The following is a 21,967-nucleotide window of genomic DNA, read 5'->3' as shown; positions in this document are numbered from 1 at the left end:
ATTTATCATTTGATAAAATTTTCATGCAATTTACAATAATTCTGATAAAGGAGGCTCTTGGATGGTAGGCCAATCAACACTTTATCCGGAAAATGTCAAAGAAGGAATGTTTCAAAGAGAAACTTAATCAATTTTGTTTTCATTCCAAATAAAATGCGCATCATTATTTATTTATGTTACAATAATCCATCATTATTATCGAATTCACAGCATAATTGATAGCACACAAATTAAATTATCTTGATTCAATCTGCTATCATGATCATCAAAATCTCCGTTATTTTTTGGATCTTAATAAGACTATGAGGTTAAGGTAAGATAAAGCATTAATACAATCTAAATAAGTAGACATTGAAAGCCTATTGTCTATCCATCATAAATTATTTCATGATATCATATAATGCTTATATCATTCTCAGTTGAGCTTTGGGCTTTAATTTTTGATTTCGTCGGAAGCGGTCAAATTTCACGGTCTCATGGTTTCCTGGTATACAAATATACAAATAGTTTGAATAGTCCAATTTATTAAAGGCTTCCTTTCGCTAACACTAAATCCACCATTATCTTCCCTCGCCTCATTTTTCAAGTCTAAGCAAAGCAAGTTAGTAGGTCATAGTATCAGTAATAGTAGTAAATATGCACAAGATATTCAAATGATAATCTCTACTTTATTGAACATCGTTCATTAAATTCAAGACTTAATAAAAGTAAACGTACAGATTTTTATTCAAAAGCTCAATCACATCATCACTTACTTCATCATTATCAAATCTACAGCAATATCTATTATATAAACTTTGATTCGTGATGTTTTAGTGAAGTCAAGTCAAGTGTTAAAACTAATTGTTAGTGCGTTAAAGTGACACGTACTGTTAACATGATTTGATGGATCCTTAATGAGCATAAGATAGTAAATGTTTGCTGCAACATTTTTGGAGACTTTATTTGTTATGCTTTTAATGATGACACTTTGTGATACTCATTTAACACTTTTCAACTCAACAAATCAAAAACTATTCAACTCGCTATCAAGTATTGAAACAAGCCTCAAAAAGCAACATTTTTCAATGCTTTCAATTTTGGTCACAAATTGATACATAAATTGGCCAAATTGATTCATATACACGATCAACTTTCTATGAAGCTTTCTGTTTCACTTTTTCTTCTACAATTCAGTTCTATAACTTACCACCACCGTACCACTTAGGCACCTTCCCTTGTTAGATGTTGTGAAAAAGATGTAACCATTGAAAATTGAATTTGCTAATCGAAAAGAAACATTTATCTTTTATTTTTCTCTTTTGGATATTATAATTTTACTGAATACTTTACCAACTGCAAGAGGAATCCATCTCGTGCTTAACTGTTGTCTGATTAAATTGATGCTAACAGTAATAATAAATCAATCAAGCCACAAATTGGACAAACTCTGTGTCAACCAAATGTTATCAAGTCAATATTGTCCGTTTGTCAAGTAACCATATCTTCACCCTACTGAGACACTGATTGATAATCTGATAAAGTGAAAGATTCTCTTTAATAGACAACATTTTTCCTGAGGAAAGGAACCAAGATGATAATGAACTAAAAATGGGCGAAATAACGTTTTGTACCTTTACAAGTAAACATGTAAATAGAGTAGGAAGAGAAAAGAAGATGTTCCTGAATAGAGAGAGTTTTCGGACTCTTCTAGGTTCAAGATAATCTGACAAAATGTCAAACATGATTTGCAGTTAAACAGTTGCTACTACTAACTGGTATAGTTTAACCAAGTTAGAGGTTTAATCAGTCTGAAAATCTTGTTTGTGCATTGAACAGTCATTCAGTAAAAAGTGACATTCAACTTGTTGTTGTTGGATGAATATCAAGTTAACAAAATCATCTTCTTGGTCATTATCATTACTTCTGTTCATTTCATTACTTTGAGTTCTGTTGATGTTATCTACTGTTATTAGAATCGTTTTGATTGCTTCATTTTGTTCAACAAAACAACAAAAAACAACAACATGAACAAGAACCGAAGATGTACTCAAAATGAAAACAAATTAGTTTATTTATTCTTTGGTCAAGTTAAAAACAAGCGCAAAGTTGAAGCTGTCAGTTTAATCTGATCTAAAGACTTAAAAAGTCGACCTTTTGTGATACAAAAACAAGAGAAAAGCACAAAAAACAATTTTATTCTCACTGTGTCTGTCCAGTTATGTTGACATGCTTTTCATGCCACACATTAAGTTCTCAGTAGGATGTGATCGTCACTCGCTATAATTGATTAATTGATCAGAAACAATGATTATCACTGTAAAGATACTTAAAATTGAGGAAATATTAAAAGGAAATCGACTGGTTAAATTGATCTGATCAATAAAAAGGTAATCCAGTTTCTAACTTTATTCACTTTATCCAATCTATTAATAGTAAAAGCTAATGAATTGTATTTGTTTCATGCGAGCAATATAAAGATAAAATGAATGTCTTGATTGACTGAAAGATTTAGGAAATGTGAAGTTAATTGTCAAAAGAAGTGAATCGCCGGTCAATTGAGATATCAGACAAAATAAGTTGATGATGATGATGAAAATGATTGTAAACAAGTAACCATCTTGACGATGAATAGGACTAAAGGTGAGCATAAATGGTCTCAATGGACGAAATAATTTTACCTTTTTTATTACATTTCTGTTGAACAATAGGTGAGGTTAATAACAATATCAACAGATACATTTATTGGAAGGAAAGATTGGATACGCTGTCAGGTTTTAAATGGAGTCAAGTCACGGGTAAATGTTTAAGGCGATTATCAAGGGAATGAAAATGGAGCAAATCGATGAAAATGTAAACGCATTTGTTGGAGGACAAATAAAATGACGACTTTTCGCGTTATTTGCACAATATTTAGAAATCACAAAATGAGATGAATAAAATGTTGATAATTTTAGCATTGATACAGAACAACTTCGAGTTATTAGTCGATTTTTCTATAAATTCTAAAGATTGACAAGCTTTCTTAATTCAGCGTGACCAGCGGGTTGAGAAAGTTTTGAGCGGGTTTTTTGTTCAATGAAACGGTAGAGTTTGTTGATGTTGTACAACATCGGATACGGAAGTGTCTGAAGTTTTGTTTGCAAACGGTTTGGACCAGTTATTTTCATCATTAGAAACCTGTCATATGGATGACTTTATTCAGATAAATTTGATTTAATTGAATTTTATTTTGTTAACAATAGAAAGATTATTACTGCATAATACATACAAAATGTGGCAAAGAACTTCTAAAGACATAACTCAGAGTCGACCTCAAGTCAGTTAAACAGTTGACTTTGAAGAGTAAAAACATTTGTTAACATGGATCTCGAATAGTATGAGAAGAACTTTTTTTTGAAGTTGAATAACATTCTGTATCGCATGTCTCATGGATTATTATGGAAGCCGAGATCAGTTTAAAAACAAACAAACATCTTGTTTACTTGTTAATGATAGTCAACAGTTGAATTTGGTAAATAACTGAATCATCTTGAGTTCGTCTCTCATCAGTTCAATGGTCCATGTTCGTATACTTTCATTTCTTCACAACGAAGAATAAATATTTTCGCTTTTTATCTCTTTTCTATCATCGACTTTTTAGCTGTTTTACTGTGAATATCTTTGCTTATTGAAATGGTGCTAATAAGACATTCTTTGGTTGAACTGTTGAAGATTCTAAGGCTTTCCACTTGGACATGATGATGAATGTGTCCCTCGAGTATCTTCCCTAAAATACTAAGTGGACAAACGGAAAGGACGCAAAGTGTTGTCTGTTATTAAGAAACAAATAGAGTTTTGTTTTGGCTGAAAACGTTTTGTTTTTCAACTGAACTTTACTTTAAAAGTTGTCTTTACTTTAAAACCTTAACCAATCACTGCTTGGGTGGGTTAACCAATCAATCACGAATCATGCAATTATAAATTCGAGATAAATGAAATCGCGTCAAATTTAACATTTAACGAATTAAAAAGTTGTATTCGATTTATTTTATTCAGTTCTTTATTGATTTGAATTAATTCCAAGAGTTACTAAGGTCTTTCGGTGTTTAGCAATTGCTTTTCAAAATTTCTTCGTTAATCAATATTTTCTAATGAATATATCCAAGTTTGATGTGAGGTCTCAAAAGATCAATATAATGAACCAGAATCTAACAATTGATGGCCCAACATGACCAACCATTCAGTCTGTATCAATGAATAAGGAATGAAAATATTGACCAACTCTCAGGACTGACAAGTTGATAAAGGTTTAAAGATACTTGTAGTTATCAAAATGTTATTATACACTTGTGTGACTTTCATTGGGATAATGAAAGGTTACTCTTTAGTTGAAGAAACAATGAAACAAATGAAACAAATCAAAGTAAATTATCACATTTATTCTTGTCTTCCTTCTCTTCCTTCTCTTCCTTCCCATTCCTCCTTCATTGAGTAACAAGGAATCGCATCTATACTCGATAATTATAATTGTCATTTGATAATAACACTAATAATAATGGGATTGATGAAGAGGCTGAGAGAAGCAATAATGTTGTTAAACAAGATTGATAACAAGTTTATCTTGGAAAGCTTATGTTTTCAACGCCAATGTTAACTCGATATTTATTTATATTTGCAATGAGCGAGGAAAGGGGAACATGGAGAAGATGAAGATGACCAGTCACTTGATGGTCAATTTAATTTAACTAACATCATCATCTTCAACTGATTCTGTCAGCCTTTTGTTTCGCTCTCAATATTTTCCTTATTATGTTGTTCAACAAGACATCATTTATTCCTGTAACACTTGAACTTCACTTGATCCTCATCCTAACAAACTCCACCTTCTCTTCCTGCTCCTCCTCTTCATCTGATCATCATAATCATCACCATGAGCCTCACTCATCTTTGAACATGTTTCAACCTAACCACCACAATGATTATCATCAAATATCCAACTCCATGTTTCTCTATCACATTAACTTCTATTATTATTATTATACTCTTTTCTTGTTCATCTTTTTATATCATTTATCATCATATTTTAACGTTCACTTTTTTCTCTTCTTTCCTTTCTCTCTTCTCTCTTCTCTCTTCCATCCAGCATCTCTTGTTATCATCAACTTGTGCTGGAGGTTAAACTGTTATCATTACCGTCATTAAATGATCAATATACATTTTAATCTCAAGTATTCTCTTCAATATTTCAATTTTCCTTTTTTTCTTTCATCACATTCGCCCTCAACCATCATGTCTTTTGGCCTCTTCTCGTCGTCTCATCCTTCTCATAACAGTCCATTTGATAGTCCTGTTTAAACCTGACAAATAGATTCAGTTGACCCTATAGCCTTTGTTTGTTTGTGTGAAGGTGAAGAAAGCCAAGAAAAGTTAAAATTTTAAAAAATAATGGACTCTTTCTGTTCCATTTTTAAAGGGAAATCAAACTTTAAACTATCATTTTATTTTCAAATCAACTCCCACTGTTAAACTACTGAGGTCATTTTAAAACCACAAAATATTGGCTTAAATTGACTTGCTTTTGACCTGCGAAAGGCAACTTGTTAGTCTAACCTTGCCTTTAATCCTCTAAAAAGATATCATTTTAAACACATATCTAAACATCTTATATAAATTGTATTCCTAGTTATACTTTTCAATAAACAGTTTCAAAAATATTTCATACCAAACTCTTTCATACCATTGTAGCATTTCATTTTTACACAAATTTTAAATCAATCTTGAGCCCGAATCGCAAAATAAATTGATTCTGTTTAGAATGGAGTATTAATATAATCTGCTTCAATTCTCTATCGAGCCGAAAGAGACAAGAATCGGTAAATCTTTTATAAAGCTTAACTTTCTAATATTTTAATTGGCTTAAATCCACACTGACCTTTCGGTGATAGTCATTGAACCTCCTTCCTTAGCATTTCCTTCAAGTAAACCCAACAAATACTCATGAAATCTCATGAGATTACTGCTTCAAGTTGTTGTCTCTCAAAGTGTCACAAGTAATTTAAAGGAAACAAAAAGTTAACAAAACGTAAACAAAACTCATTAATCAAACCATTTTGACACTCATTACCCTTACCAAAACTGACCAGATACAAAATATTATAAAGCAATTATTGATCTCAAGGAATGACAACTTGTTGATTGAAAACTGATCCAAAAATAATTTAACCAAATTCCTGATTCAGTTCTTGCATTGCGATTATACATTGAATAATAATAATAACCATTGAAAGCTGACCATGAACTATGCTAGTTCATGATTGATAGTTGATAGCAGTGATCAAATTTTAGCATTGTATTCATTTCCAATGCTAGAAACTGCGCAACTAAAGGAGGAGTTTAAATAAGGTGAAAAGGAAATAAGGAAGTGATAACAGCCCATAAGAATATTTATTCAATGATACTGATCAAAGTTCCAAAATCTAAGTTTGAATGATCTTGAGAAGGGAATATGAAGTTTTCGTCAACTTTTCATGCGGAAAGTATCGAAGGAATGTTTCCAATCGAAACTAAATAAATCACATTTTATTCCAAATACAATTCTTACAATATTTACTTCATCATTATTATCAAAGTCACAAAAACATTATCTTTGATTCGTCTGCCAAGTCTGTCCTCGAAGCTTAAACACCAATCAAATTAAATCTCAAAGTAAAAACAAGAACATAATCATCCTCCTCATCATCAATTTACATTGATTCAAATGAAAATTGTAAACCTGTCAAATTAATTACCGCTTCAGCTTTGCCTATCGAACCCGATAATAAAAAATCCTTGATGTCGTCAACCTAACGTCGACATTCTGACCATTACACGATGCCCAATGCTGATAAATTTATCCAGTTATCAATATTGACAAAAACAATCCAATGCTATTAATAATCGACTAATGTTCATCTTCTTTCGAAAAGACTTGAATCCTTAATGAAAAAATGATTTTCACAAGAAAACCTTTACTTTTGTCGAATTGAAGAGATTCTGGACGACAAAAACATTCAAATGAGTTTAGGCAACAATTTCATTTTTCAAGTTAAGAGATGAGACTTTACGAGTTTGTAGGGAAATTAAAACTTAGAGTAAAATCCGAATAAACTTCACTTCAACTTTTTATTCCTTGGACTAGAAGGTCAAATCTCAGAGTCTCCTTGTTGAATAAATTGTATTTTTAATTTATATCTAATTCAATCAAGAAATCATGAAAGTTGTTCTCCTCTCTCAACTACACTGTACTTGCAGTCCGTCATTGATTTGCATAAATTAAAGCCTCTTTGAATTGAATGAAAGCCTAAGCAAGTCAGTATGGCAACATTCAGCCTCTATTGTTATTGAAATGTCCTCATAAAAGTAATGGTTGCGACTTTTATTCAAAAGCTGCATAATATAACATCGTTATCAACTTTGATTCGTGATGTTTTAGTAAAGTCAAGTCAAGTGTTAAAACTAATTGTTAGTGCGTTGAAGTGACACATACTGTTAACATAATTTGATGGACCCTTAATGAGCATAAGATAGTAAATGTTTGCTGCAACATTTTTGGAGACTTTATTTGTTATGCTTTTAATGATGACACTTTGTGATACTCATTTAACACTTTTCAACTCAACAAATCAAAAACTATTCAACTCGCTATCAAGTATTGAAACAAGCCTCAAAAAGCAACATTTTTCAATGCTTTCAATTTTGGTCACAAATTGATGCATAAATTGGCCAAATTGATTCATATACACGATCAACTTTCTATGAAGCTTTCTGTTTCACTTTTTCTTCTACAATTCAGTTCTATACCTTAAACCTAGCTAAAGTCGCTGTGAAATGAAAACAGAAAAAACAAAAGAAAATTCAAAGAACAAAGTCGAACCGAGTCAAGCTCGGATTAGTGAACCTTTCAAAAGCTTAACTTCGTAATATTTTAATTGGCTTAAATCCACACTGACCTTTCGGTGATATTCATTAAACCTCCTTCCTTAGCATCTCCTTCAAGTAAACCCAACAAATACTCATGAAATCTCATGAGATTACTGCTTCAACTTGTTGTCTCTCAAAGTGTCACAAGTAATTTAAAGGAAACAAAAAGTTAACAAAACGTAAACAAAACTCATTAATCAAACCATTTTGACACTCATTACCCTTACCAAAACTGACCAGATACAGACCACTTATGATAATGACAACTTGAAATAACCAAGAATAATTTAAACATTTTGTTTCAAATTTCCGTCCATTTATTGAATTCAATTTTTGAATAGCAATTAAATTTTCAGTTTGTTTGATGAATGCCTTGATTGACTGAAAGATTTAAGGAAATGTAAAGTTAATTGTCAAAAGAAGTGAATCGCCGGTTCAATTGAGATATCAGACAAAATAAGATGATGATGATGATGAAAATGATTGTAAACAAGTAACCATCTTGACGATGAATAGGACTAAAGGTGAGCATAAATGGTCTCAATGGACGAAATAATTTTACCTTTTTTATTACATTTCTGTTGAACAATAGGTGAGGTTAATAACAATATCAACAGATACATTTATTGGAAGGAAAGATTGGATACGCTGTCAGGTTTTAAATGGAGTCAAGTCACGGGTAAATGTTTAAGGCGATTATCAAGGGAATGAAAATGGAGCAAATCGATGAAAATGTAAACGCATTTGTTGGAGGACAAATAAAATGACGACTTTTCGCGTTATTTGCACAATATTTAGAAACTTTTTCAAATATTAATCTCAAATTTTCTTTGTGAAAGCTGCGCTTTTATGCCAATGCAAAGGTAAGGATAATGTGATTATGGACTTGCTAACCTCATGTAAATGACCTTAGATGCTTTGATCAAGAATAGCATTTAAATAAAAAGATTTTTACCAAAGTTGTTATATCTTACAATTGTGTTGAACTTTTTTAATGACATAAAATGCTTTAGCGTTTCACTGTTGACATTGCATTGATTGAAATCGTCAGTTAATCTGTGCTAATTTTCTTGCAGTTTTCCCTTCTTTCAATGAATTGACCATTATGCAAGTTGATTATTAAAGCGATGTTTTCCAATTTGAAGGACTTTTTGTTTCTTTGGTGATGTAAGTTGAATTTATGTGAAACTTATTAAACTGATTTGAAGCTTGTGTCTTTACACCTTTACAAATTTGTAACAAATTGAAGTGAGATTTGGAAGAAACTGAAACGGAAGTTACAAGATGAACAGGTTGATAGTTTGATTGCATGACTTCAGTCAATTACTTAGCCTTAACTCTGAGGTAACACAAGAAATTTATGCGAAGCAAGGAAAAGAATCCAGAGGATTAGTGTCACTTTAGGGGTTGAAGTGGTTCGTTTGAAGCGGTTGACAAGCCAGGCCAGGGTCAAGTTTAATCAAGTCAATTGAAGGCAGCCAAGGACTCGATACAATCTTGTCCCTCAATAGAAGGGAAGATTAACAAGAAAAAATAGAAAAATTAATGTCCGTTTTTGACACAAACTTCAACTGGATTACACTTAAAACTAAGGCTGACTAAAGGTTTGATAAACATCATAGGGTTAGCATGATTCAGTTTCATCATTGAGACAATTCATCACAGTCAATTCAAATTGACAAAAAACCAACGCTAAAAAGGTTGAACAAAGCTGAAGATTATTTGCTCATCATCATGGAAAAGGTCTGATGTCACCATTGACAAATTATTAAAAAGTTCATTTTCAATGCTCAACTCAATGTTTACTTGAGCTAATAAATCTGACCGTGATTCGATAATCATTATAATCTTTATAAACTGTTAAATTGCCAACAACGTCCAATACTGTTGCATGGATTCAGTTATATCGAGATCATTACCAATATCCAAACAAATGAGATCCTTAACAAGCTTAATTTTGTCCCTAAAATCTAGTTTGTTTGAGCAGTACAAATAAAAATACATAAAATGCTAAAGTCATAATTTTAAATCTTTCATAAGTTGGTCTTTGTGTCGCCCAGTGTTCAATAGCTTTAAGACTTGCATCTGATGGCCATATTTTTTCAATTTAAATGATTATTTAGCTTCTGAAGCGTTCCGAAACTGTTAATTGTCTAGCTAGGGATTAAACTAAGAAAAGTATTAGTAGCCAAAAATTAAGATCAAAGAAGTGACTTAAAAGGATAACGTTTTTTTCTGTTCTTTTCAATGATCATGATTGAATTGCTTTTGTTTCCCACTAACATTGTAAGCCATCTTCAGTTCAAGGATTCCCAAACCGACTTTTATTTCATTGACACTCTTTTCAATTCCAACTCTGATTCCATCTTGATTTAAACATTAATCATTGTGTTGAATGTATATTACATTGTGTATTATAATACATTTATTATTGAATTTTGAACAGAATGGTTATTTTACATGAAATGAAATTACACGTTAATGTTGTTTGTCATTGTTACAGTATTTGGGTGAAAATAAACATGACTGGAAGTAAAATGCATTCATGGGTTGACCACAGTTGGCAAATGGATTGGTGAATGTTGGTCTGTAAGGTGAAAGTGATGACAATTGAAACCGATTCAGTGACCCATAAGAACCATAATTTTGTAAGATTGACCTTCTAAAGGATTGAGCGAGTTTCGCTCTTGAACTGTTTTTCCTCCTCAACTTGCCGGAAGAAGTACCAATGAACACTTCATCAGATTCATTTGGATCCAACATCCAGTAATTGCCTTTACCAGGATCATCATAATTCCTGGGAACTTTAATGAAACACTTATTAAGAGACAGATTGTGACGAATCGAGTTCTGCCAACCCTGCTTGTTGCTTCTATAATAAGGAAAGTTTTCAGTGATATAATCGTAAATGCCACTTAAGGTCAACTTTTTCTCTGGACTATTTTGAATGGCCATAATTATCAATGCATTGTAACTGTATTTGGGTTTATTGGCAGAGTTACTTTCACTATTAGAGTTTACTTCAGGTTTAGACGAAGTTACACTTTTTGATGAATTTGATGATTGGCAGCTCTTCATATTAACAATGTTGTCCAGATCACTATTTACATCCGAAGTTGAACACTTTGTTACACTTTCAATCCCGTTGGGTTCACTGTTGGTAATGACTGAAGTCTTATCCAAATTTGGTGAAAAGGGTGTTGATTCACTTTCATTGTCACTGTCAATCTCATTAAGTAAACTCCGAATTGAAAATGAATTGAATTTTGGTATGGTCATGTTGATGAATGTTACAAAAGGGTTCACACTTAGAGTAAATTATCAAAGAGAATCACAAAAAGACAAAAGAATCTTAACCAACATGAAGAGTAAAGTAATTTACCGATGTATCTATCACTATAGACGGTAGCTTAAAGTCAAGTTTACTATAAACCAAGAAACTAAAGTTGATTCTTCCCTTTGCTTTTCATCTTTTTACCGTAAAAACCAAAACTCCTCCTAAAAGGTGGTTAAAAGTGCGCAGTTTTACCCGATTCCCTTCACCTAAACCATTTGAGACACTTTAGTCTATCGAAGACTATAACCTATTATTATGAGTATAAATGAATATATAAAGTAGCAAGAGTTTACAAAAGATGTAATGTAAATGCGCAAATCAGGAATTACCCATAATCATAATGTTTGCGTTTAAGTCGGCAAAATGAAAAGTCAAGTCCAGTTTGACGGAATAAAAGGATTGGGCAAAGAATTTTGGTAAATCTTTTTGATCACAGAACAGATGAAACAAAAATCAACTTAGCATTGTGATCGACCATTCAAAGATATAATTGTCAGCTCCAAATATAAATATAAAAAGTAGTGTTACAATAACAGGGCTATCTCCTTGCTCTGCTTAAACCTCAAAAGCAATGAAAAATATAACTAAATTGATGATAACAAAGGCAGCATAGATCATTTAAACACAGTTTGGATAAAAAATCATGTAAAATTGGTTTATTTGAATTAACTTTGATCAAATTGGAAAATAGAGACAAAAATTAACGTCTTATAAAAGCATTGAGTTTGTAAGTTAGTTTATGATCCAAGAGATGGCACAAGTACTTTGGGCAACTAATTTTAGCGACAGTCAACTTTGCGCTTTCACCCCGACGCTTTGCGACTCGTGCTCTCATGAATGCTCGTAAATACTCATAAATACTCATAAACAGGTGGCAAATAAATGAGCAACAATCAGGATTGACTAACTCAAGATGAGAACGATCTTTAAACAAATGTTTATGATTAATAAGACAAGCTCTAACTTTTGGGCTACATTTAGGGATAAATATGTTTACATGCATAAATATGTGAATTGTGATTTTTGTAGTGCACATGTGAAAAGATTAACATAATAATAGACATATAGACAAAATAATAAATGGTTTTGCGTAAAAAAATCAAATTAATGATAGAATAATAAAAGATTATTTAAAGTTTACATAATTATGGAAGTTATGGCAACGTTTAGAAGCGTATTGAATCATGTTGAGATAATTATCTGCATAGTTAACGTTACTAAAAGATAAATTTTACATAATTAGACTTAGTAACAATTAGAAAAGGACAATAAAGTAATAATTCAATATCAAAAATATCATTTCATAAAGCTGAGGTAGCTTTTGAGAATTGGTATTTTCGAGTAAACAATAAGAATTAAATGTATTAGAAAAGATGAACATTAGTCGATTATTAATAGCATCGGATTGTTTTTGTCAATATTGATAACTGGATAAATTTATCAGCATTGTATAATGGTTAGAATGTTTCTTCTTTGAAGCTGGGTCAGTTTAAAAAATTTTTAAGCATGTTAAGAGTTCGAAATGATGTGAATTGTAAGGCACTTGAAGTTTCAATAGTGGATCTGCTTAGGATTGCGATTGAGGTTGTAGTTTTGATGCGTGATTCAATGGATTGTAAATCATTTTATATCAGACTGGATTTTTTCAAGGCACTTTTTGTTGACACATCGTTGTTTACGCACAAAAGGTCCACCAAATTTTGGCCGATCTAAACAGTTTATGCATTTGCCACAATCATCAGCAAGACAATTGGCACATTTAAGGCAACACCAATTTTTGACGCGAATTTTACTTCGACGATCAGGCTTTTTGCTGATGATCTTTGGTGTGATTCTCCTGAAATCGATCACTTTAATGGTTTGACCTGGAAATCCTTGAAAAGTAGTTGCGATTGATTTGTCATTTTCTTCTTTAATAAAAGATTGTATATTCTGATTGGCATCAGATTCATCTTCAGCTTCATCGCAATCAGGAGGAACTTTTTCTTCACAGGTTAACATGTTGGTATTAAATGGTTGTTTTTTACTGGTTTCTTGATTCACAATATTGCTGGTTGATTCAGTTGATTGTTTATTTCCATAATTACAAGTGTCTTTTAGGTTTGACGAAATCAAGGATTTTTTATCATCGGGCTCGATAGGCAAAGCTGAAGCAGTAATTAATTTGACAGGTTTACAATTTTCATTTGGATAAATGTAAATTGATGATGAGGAGGATGATGATGAAGGTAAAGATGATGAAAGTAAAGATGATGAAGGTAGAGATGATGAAGGAAAAGATGGTGATGATGATTTTATTGTTACTTTAGGAAGATTTGCTTTGATTGGTGCGTATGCTTCGAGGACAGACTTGCGACGACTATCAACGGAATAAATCTGCAAGAAAAATAAGTAAATTATTAGAATCAATGTAATTTTGAATTATCTCAGAAAGAAGAGAATTAGATCTTTCGCATCATAAAAATACTAATTCAAACAAATAAATTTTCAATTTGACAGTTTTACAGTGATGCAGATGTTTATAAGAGTTTTTAAAGCTGCTAAGATACGAATCAAGCTTAATTTTATCAATATTTTCTGAATCATAAACATATATCAGGGTTAATTGACTTTTATTTGGCTTATAAGGGCATATTCAATGTTAATTTGGTATTCAGTTTTGACTAATTAGGAGTGCAGGCATCTAAAGTTGACGTAGTCACAAGAGTTAACCGTTCTGTTCATTCGAAAATTGAGTTAAATTGATTATGTATAACATAACACTTTTTTACTAAACTAATTTGATTTACAGTGCACATGATGAATGGACATGAAAAATTTTATTGACAAGCGAGTCAAATCTTTGGTTCTAAATTTAGTCTACAACTCATTAAAATTTAATACATTATTTCAAACCTCAAGATTCAATTGAAGTTGCAGCAATTAAAAACACTTTAACGTGTAGTTAATTAGATAAAGGGTGAGGTCATGGATGAAAGAGACAGAACAATTGAGAATGCATTTGTTATTGGCTATCCTTTATCACCTAATATTAGACTGAAATGGTTGGTTCAAGTAACAATAGTAGACATTATTCAGAATTTGCGATAAAAAAATTAAAATTAAAATCGAAATAATAAAATGATTGAAAAGAGTATAAATTTTAAAATTACGGAAATTCTGATAAGAAAGCTTCTGTTCAAATTATAGATTGTTGCGAATTAAAATGGAAAAATAAGAATGAATTCAAGATTTTATGATACAACTTATATCATATAAGTGTCTATCGGAACCGAGAACTGCACAGGAAACAGGAACTTATGGGCAATTATTCATTTTGCTGGATAAATAAAAATATAACCATCTGAAATTTTCTGTTTATGCATAACTTCGCCCAAAGCAAATGAATGTGCAACTAATGCTGTCATTTACAATAACTAACACCGTTTAAGCTTCATCTTAAGCTTTGTGACTGTCTTACCTTCATACAGGCTAAGATCCAACAAGCTTTACACTTTGATTTAACATCAAGTGGACATTGACCAAGAAACTGGCAAGAGAATCGAGTTGGTCTCAAGAAAAATTCTTTGAAAAATCTGTAGCAAGCAACACAAGTGAATTGACCATAGCGACGTTGGAGGGTTGTATAACATCGAATGGTTGAGCAAACAGGACAATGAATGTATCCACTTCGAGTACAAGATTCAGATGGATTGGGAATTGTGTTATTCAATTTCACGAAATTGGGTATGGAATCTATTATAACAGAAAGAGAAAGAAGGGAATAAGTGATTACACCGATGTGAGAAGTTACACTTAAAGCAAGCAATTACATGGAAATCACATGAGAATCAAATGAAAAAAAGAAGAAAAAATGAAAATAAAAGAGAAAGAAAACATAACAGAGGGTGGGGAAAGAGAAGAGAGAAAGAACTTAGTAACTATGATAAATGAATGAAAAATGGAGGGCATTGAAGATGGAAATGAGAGAGAGAGAGTAAGAACGAAAGAGTAGGAAATGAAATGGTTTTACGTTTTGACAGCAGACGCTTCAAATTACAAAAATCCCTGAGACTGGAAAGAATAAACAATTTAGCAACTGGAAGAGCTTTGAAACAAAAAAGGAAAAGATTAGAGCATGCAATTTTCGAAGCATTTATTTATATTAATGTGGTTAAGGTGAATTTCACTTAGACACAAGTTAGTAAAATAATTTTCAATAATTTTTATGTTAAACCCGATTTGCATCAGTGACAGGGTGAATGACGGATTTCTTTAAATTTATAAACCAGTGGTAATAGAGTTGAGGGTTCATGGAAAATGTAATAGAGAATGAAATATGAAAGTTGAAAATGAAATCAGGCGGCTATCAAATGTTTTTTCCTCATAACCAAAAGCTTGCATATTGATTCGTTTCTTTAGGGATAGGAAATTTAATGAGTTAACACATGTTAACCAAACAAGTTGACTTACGCGAGTTGGGCTTGAAATTATCATGCAATTTTTCGTCGATTTCCCACGATTCATCATTATTGCTATTATCTGATAAATAGTTGCTGCTATTGTTATTATTATTGTTATTATCTCTGTTGTTAATAATTTTACTCGCAGTATTATCGACGGTTTTGTTATAACTGTGGTTGACATTCGCATTAAGTGAAACAGTGTTGTTGTTAAGCTGATCTTGGTCTTCTTCATTAGTTAAATTAGCTGAATCATCTGGCTCCTCTTTCTTTTCACTTAAATGGACAGCATGATAATGCTTGCTAACATCACCAATGTACTCATGTATCGAGAAACAAGCCATACATCTATAGACCATTTCAGCAATTATTATTCCACTAGAGTCACATAATAATGATCTACAACCGCTCCTTTCATCCATTAACCGTATTGAATCATTGTAACCGACTTTCGATGTCTGTAAATAACGAAAAAAAATCAATCAGCTTGATAAATAACGATAAAAAGGGAAATAAACAAGAACAAGAAACCAGAAAGGAACATATTTTTCTTTCATCGAATACTTACAGTAGCCATTTAAAGGATAACCAAACTGAGATGAATAAACCAAGGTTATCTACCTTAAAGTCTCAACTAAATAACCAGAGCGAGATATCTTTCCATGAAAAAAAACCAATGCAGAGTCGAGTGAAACCGTCAAACCAAATAATAATTAGAATAAAACAATAAAAACATAAAAAAATATCTTTTGTTTGTAACTTTTTCAAGAAAACCTAAAATTTGGAAATATAAACTAAGTTCTCTTATGCAACACCAGAGGGCATTATTACGCGTATGCCGCCATCTTGCGATCGACCAGAAAAATTTAAAATGAAACGATTCGTTTGAAATAAATTATTTAAAATAATTAATTGGTAAATTGTTTTTGATGTTTTAAACTGTTTATAAGAATCTAAGCTTTTTATTTTATTATATTATAATTCTGAAGAGACAATTATTATACAATGGAACAAGTAAGGATCATATTTATGTCAATAATTAAAACATGAAAAGTTGCTAACAGTGATAAAAATATTGTATAAGTGTTTGTCTGTTTAGGCACATATTAGCCGTTAACAATTAAATACAATTGATGATGCTAATGAAACAAAAGTGACATAAAATGCCGATGGAAATATTTAAAACACAAAAAATATATGTTAATCTCGAAATTTGGATTTGATTGAACCGGGAATCGGAATAATGTAAACAATCGTGTTCAGTGCATATGATGACAAGATGAAGACCAAATTGAGTGCATAATTTTTATAATGGGTGAGTGACCATTCAGGGAGAAGATTTTTACTCGCATCAATTCCTTCTTTATATCTTTGAGATAAAAAGTGAGTTCCATTAATGAATAAACATTTACCAGGAATAACATTCATAGGACACTCTTCAAGTAAACCGGTGGTTGGTGATAAGGCTGGTGCCTGAGTGAGAGCATCATTATCATGAAATTCAAGAAACGAGAAAGACCAATAAGCATAATAATAGATATTGGCAAATTCAAGATAACTCATCCATTCAGGAGCTGACAAGGTTGAACGAAGGAAAGCGCAACCAAAGACCATGTATAAATTGAGAAAAGTTGAACTGGTAACTGAGGCAGTAAATGGTGATTTGATGAAACAAAGGAAAGCCACTGTATGTTGCTCTGTGTTAAAAAAAGGAGAAAAACGTAATTAGCTAATTGTAAACAATAAAGGATGGAACAAAGCAAGTCTGCACTCTTTAATTGAATCAATGGATTAATTCAAATACGGGTTGTTATCCAGATAATGTAGTGAATACTGATGAGTCAAATTAACCTTTATAGATTACATTATGACTTTGGGATCATAAAGAAGAGCAAAAAGATAAAAGTTAAAAAGACTAACCTGCAAATGTATGAACAGCCCAAAGGATGGCCGTAAATAGTCCCCATCTTTCGAGGTAATAAGCATCATAGCGAAGTCCAGCTGCCCAGTAAATGATGCTGCCACAGATACCAATTGTGATAAGATTATATGGTATGCTGGTTAGTATTTGAGTTAAAATAAAGAGCGGTCCACGGTAAAGGGAAAGTCGAGATGATTCTTCGTAGAAACGATTACGATGAGGTGCAAATGAGTATGCAGTGAGAGCTGGTGTAACAAAGTTAATTACAGTTATACAATTGAGAAACAGGCCGGACCGAGTTTGAAATGATTGCTGTTGTGAGGGTAACTTGGGAAGAATAAATATGTACAGGAGAAGAAAGAAAAGGGGTAAAACAAAGATTCGTCGAGCAATATTGGTCCATGTAAATAAAGAGGAAAATTGTCGACCCATCAAAGCCATTGTAACATTCCAGGTTGATGCTCGCCCATATGCTGTTAAAGGTATACTTGGTGACAATGGACCAGCTCCATTAATGGCTGCGGGTGATCCACTATATTTACGATATTCATGTCCTTCAACTTTAAATTTATCGACAAGAGCGGCAATTTGACTTGAAGATTCAATGAAACGATCTCGACTTCTTCTATCAACGGTTGAAAGGCAAACTGTTGGAAAGAAAGGAAATGATATAAAATTAGTATTAAAGATTAAATTCATTCAGGGTTGGAAATACAATGAGGAAAATTGTTGCAGGTTTTTGGAGTCAAAATTGAAAAGTTAATCCATTGAAAGAACCTTCATTGACAAGATAATCATTCTCATAATTACTGAAATTAACTATCAATAGAAAGTGAATAAAAATCATTTAAGCTAATGATTGAAGATGAAAAGACCCAAAGATTGAAATAGTAAGGTTGAGTGAAGAGTCAAATGCGATTATTAACTTGCTTTTTGTCATGAAAGCCAATAAGGTTATGAGCAAATATTATTGTTGAAGATGAAGTCAACTTTAATTTAAATTGCTCCTCAAATTGTAATGAAAAGGGAAAAAGGGTCAAACATAAAAGGACAATTCATTATATAAATTTAAGGAATTTGAAAGGAAAAAAATTCCCATTAAATCTAATGTTATTATAAAAGCAATCTGTCATTGTTAATCTTCAATGCAAGATCCATTTAAGACAAATAAAAATAGGATAAACTTAGAATTTAATTCAACAGGTATTAAGAGTTCTGATCAACCTGAAACTTGATGATGAGTAGACTGTGAACTAAATGATAAGTATAATTGTATACATACGATAATACATGAGAGGGTTTTCCAATTCAGGACAAGGGAATCCAATACTCCGAAAGTAGTCCATCATCATTCGAGTAGATCCAGTGTAGACAACGTCACCCAAACAAAGATACGTAACACGATCAAGAAAGGGAAATATATCTGATCGAGGTTTGTCCATTGTGAGAATGACAATTCGGCCGTATTTTTTTACATGATTTGATAGGATAGAGATGACAAAGTATGTATTGAGTGGATCAAGTGATGAAGTTGGATCGTCAAGAACGAGCAACAATGGATCTCTAACAATTTGTAAACCAATGGCAAGTCGTTTGGCTTCTGGTAGGCTCAAAGTGTCAACTTTACGATTAGCAAGTCCAGTCAAGGCTAGGTCAGCTAAGACTTGTTTGATGCGCGTTTTCTTCATGGTTTGACTCGTCTTCATAGTCATATTGGCCATATATTGAAGACTTTGACGAACCGTTAATCCTGGTATGAGTTGAGTTCGCTTAGAGACAAAACCACATTGCTCTTGGAACAGTCTTAAAGTCAATGGAACATCATTCAATAAAATTTGCCCCTTTGTGGATCCTTGTCCGGTGACTCGATGTCCAATAACGTCTATTAAAGCTCTCTTTCCAGAACCTTTGCTTCCCAAGATGGCCATCACTTCACCAGAGTAAACTTCAAAAGAAACATCTTTTAAAATTAATCCTTTGGCCAAAGAACCAGTTAATTTTGACCAGATAGTGGCTCTATTGGGCGGCACTATGGGTCCTGTATGAGAGACTCCAATTAATTCAATCATATGGTAAGATTGAGGATGCGATCCACCAGATCCTGGGTTCATATAATTCATCTGGAATAACGAAAGGAAATAAATCACAAATTAGAATCAAATCACTTCTAAAAAGTCACAGGTGAAAAAAATTAGAGACCTTTGGTAAAGTTGCCCAAAATTTGGCGACTTTTTTGGAGGAAAAAAAGATAGGGAATAAATTGGGAATTTCAGTTTCTAATGATGTTGAATAATTTGATGACATGATTGTTGAAAATTACTTGAAAGGACACAACAAAGTGAATTTGAATACTGACAAGGAGATCAATACACTGATAATTGGTTAATACTTGAAAACATATTGGTCACAATTAGATTGAGAAACTAGCGTTATCCACGAAAAATACTCATCACAATATTTTTATGATTTTCTGTCGATTCTTTTGATGTTTATGGTGATGATGATTAGCACAAGTTTGACATAATCATGTTTATTGCACTAATTCTTACAACAAATGACTCCATAAAATAAAACACAATCAAAATAATGTTCATTTCAATAGTAAAACGACCAATAAAAATTGTTGGAGGTAGAATAAGAAAAAATATTTCTTACTAAAACCCACTCTTTTCAGTTGTTTCAAGTCATCTTCAGTATCATCCGTTTTCATGAGTTTTCTCTTATTCTCCCTTCTCGCTGCTTTGATGTCTTCCAATTGATTTAATTGCCGTAAAGTAAGAAAATAAGATGACTTTCTCCTTGAAACTGTAAAAAATCATCCCAAATAGAAGCATAACACTTCCTCCAGAGTCTCCTTTTTAATTCATTTGAATATCATTATTGGTGGAGTTTCAAATCAAATGTGACCATGAGATAGTGTAGATAATGGTACTTTGATTCGCAAATATTCATCTATAAACGCCTAGTAATTGCAAGTGAAAATTTCATGCTGATCGACTGTATCGACTTAAGTCACCAAAACGTTGTTCATATTTTTCTTGCTTTTGTTTGGGTCTTTTCCGTCCATTGAATTGTTGTGCCATTGGTTCATTACTTTGATTAACGGTAAAGTATAATCTAATTTTATCATATAAATGATACAGCTTTTCTGTTGTTTCCTCATGATTTGTTAATCTTGTTCATAATGGGCAGTAATTAATGCGTTGGTAGACAATAGTCTTGTTCAAGTTGCAAGACCATGATGATGAGTGTTTTTTTCAAGACGATGACGATAACAGCGACAGTATGATGTTATACAAACACAATTAGATTAAAAACTATCAAAATTAGGCAATAGAATGAGAAGAAAAATGTAAGCCAAGGTTTTAGTTCACCAACAACAAGAACCATTCCATCTATGGTGAACAACTTCCCAAGTGTTGTTTAATGTTCAAGTTGAGATTTAGTTAACTTGAGCATACTTGTACTAATACTTGTGTTAACAATCAACAGCCAACTAACAACAATTAACATAAACGTCACCATCAGAGCATCACTTTAATCTGTACCAGACGACCACCAAAAATCACCTCCACCTCCACCATTGAGCTACCAACAGGATCCAACCGTTAACCGACTGCCATATAGACAATTGATAAAGGTAAAAACCAGAGCCTACACAATTATTTCATTTACTATACCCAAATTAACGAGCTTTACAGTAATTTAAAAGTTACCTTCCTCCTTAGACAGAACACCACTCGATAAATTAATCATAATAATGATATAATCAAATGAAAGAAGAGCGGAGGGTTTAGTCGGTAAACAAGCAGAGAAGAGTAAGTGTAACAAAAAGCAAAAAGAAGAGGCTTGAAGAGGTGAAAAATTAACCAAAATTAATTGCTCACTAATCATTTCAAGGTAATAATGTTGACATCATTTAGTATTCTTACAAAAGTGAATCTCAAGAAAATCAACCCAAAATTCAGGAAAAATTCAGAGTAAAAGAAAAAACAATAACAAAGCAAAGAGCTTGGAGTTAAAGTACACTTGCTTACCTTTTAGGTTTCAGACGTTATCCAAGTTTAGGTTTGCTTTAAAGGGATCCACATTCAGCACTGGTAAATTACATTTGATTTCAAACGACTTGTAGAGTTAATCAACAATTACAACGTTAATGATCAATTAGTGATTCTCATTTGCAATGGATTATCGATAATTTTGAAAATAAAAACCAAAGAAATTCAGTTTAGCAAGAAATAATGAAAAGCAAAATGACTAACTTTTTAACCTCAACTTTTTCAGCTACCAGCTAAAGGATGATAAAGTAAAGGTATGAGAGAGGGAGAGGAGAGGAGGGTAGAAAGA

The 21,967-nt window shown here is 32.2% G+C and overlaps 2 protein-coding genes across 4 annotated transcripts; both read right to left on the bottom strand.

The window, feature by feature from the left end:
* Positions 1–12,156: 12,156 nt before the first annotated feature.
* Positions 12,157–16,453, bottom strand: LOC107369005 (uncharacterized). Its single transcript, XM_015936928.3, has 4 exons — positions 16,268–16,453; positions 15,710–16,157; positions 14,718–14,992; positions 12,157–13,633 (listed from the first exon to the last, which is right to left on the bottom strand). The coding sequence occupies exons 1-4, from the start codon at positions 16,274–16,276 to the stop codon at positions 12,878–12,880; spliced, it is 1,488 nt and encodes a 495-aa protein (XP_015792414.2). The 5' UTR covers positions 16,277–16,453; the 3' UTR covers positions 12,157–12,877.
* A 194-nt stretch (positions 16,454–16,647) lies between these two features.
* On the bottom strand, positions 16,648–21,914 carry LOC107364711 (ATP-binding cassette sub-family G member 5). 3 transcript variants are annotated; one of them, XM_015932155.3, is made up of 4 exons: positions 21,658–21,914; positions 18,903–19,740; positions 17,620–18,267; positions 16,648–17,396 (listed from the first exon to the last, which is right to left on the bottom strand). In XM_015932155.3, exons 2-4 carry the CDS (start codon positions 19,738–19,740, stop codon positions 16,900–16,902), a joined length of 1,983 nt encoding a protein of 660 aa, XP_015787641.1. In that variant the 5' UTR covers positions 21,658–21,914; the 3' UTR covers positions 16,648–16,899. The 3 variants fall into 3 exon arrangements, with proteins under 3 accessions (XP_015787641.1, XP_089125386.1, XP_015787633.1); XM_089269260.1 differs by lacking the exon at positions 21,658–21,914 and adding an exon at positions 20,276–20,748; XM_015932147.2 differs by lacking the exon at positions 21,658–21,914 and adding an exon at positions 19,820–20,015.
* Positions 21,915–21,967: the final 53 nt, after the last annotated feature.

This window comes from Tetranychus urticae, chromosome 1 (genome assembly GCF_039701765.1).
Source record: "Tetranychus urticae isolate SD_2017Ah chromosome 1, NJAU_TeUrti_SD_1.0, whole genome shotgun sequence".
NCBI lineage: Eukaryota > Metazoa > Arthropoda > Arachnida > Trombidiformes > Tetranychidae > Tetranychus > Tetranychus urticae.
Note: the sequence above shows the minus strand (reverse complement) of the source record. Positions and strands in the feature narration are given on the sequence as shown.

Coding starts and splice junctions, on each gene's coding strand:
- LOC107369005 (XM_015936928.3), bottom strand. Junction 14,993..15,709: donor TAATTTCAAGCCCAACTCGC/GTAAGTCAACTT, acceptor CTGTTATAATAG/ATTCCATACCCAATTTCGTG. Junction 13,634..14,717: donor GGATCTTAGCCTGTATGAAG/GTAAGACAGTCA, acceptor TTTTTCTTGCAG/ATTTATTCCGTTGATAGTCG.
- LOC107364711 (XM_015932147.2), bottom strand. CDS start 19,924: ATGTCATCAAATTATTCAACATCATTAGAAACTGAAATTCCCAATTTA. Junction 19,741..19,819: donor TTTGGGCAACTTTACCAAAG/GTCTCTAATTTT, acceptor TCGTTATTCCAG/ATGAATTATATGAACCCAGG. Junction 17,397..17,619: donor GGCTGTTCATACATTTGCAG/GTTAGTCTTTTT, acceptor TTTTTAACACAG/AGCAACATACAGTGGCTTTC.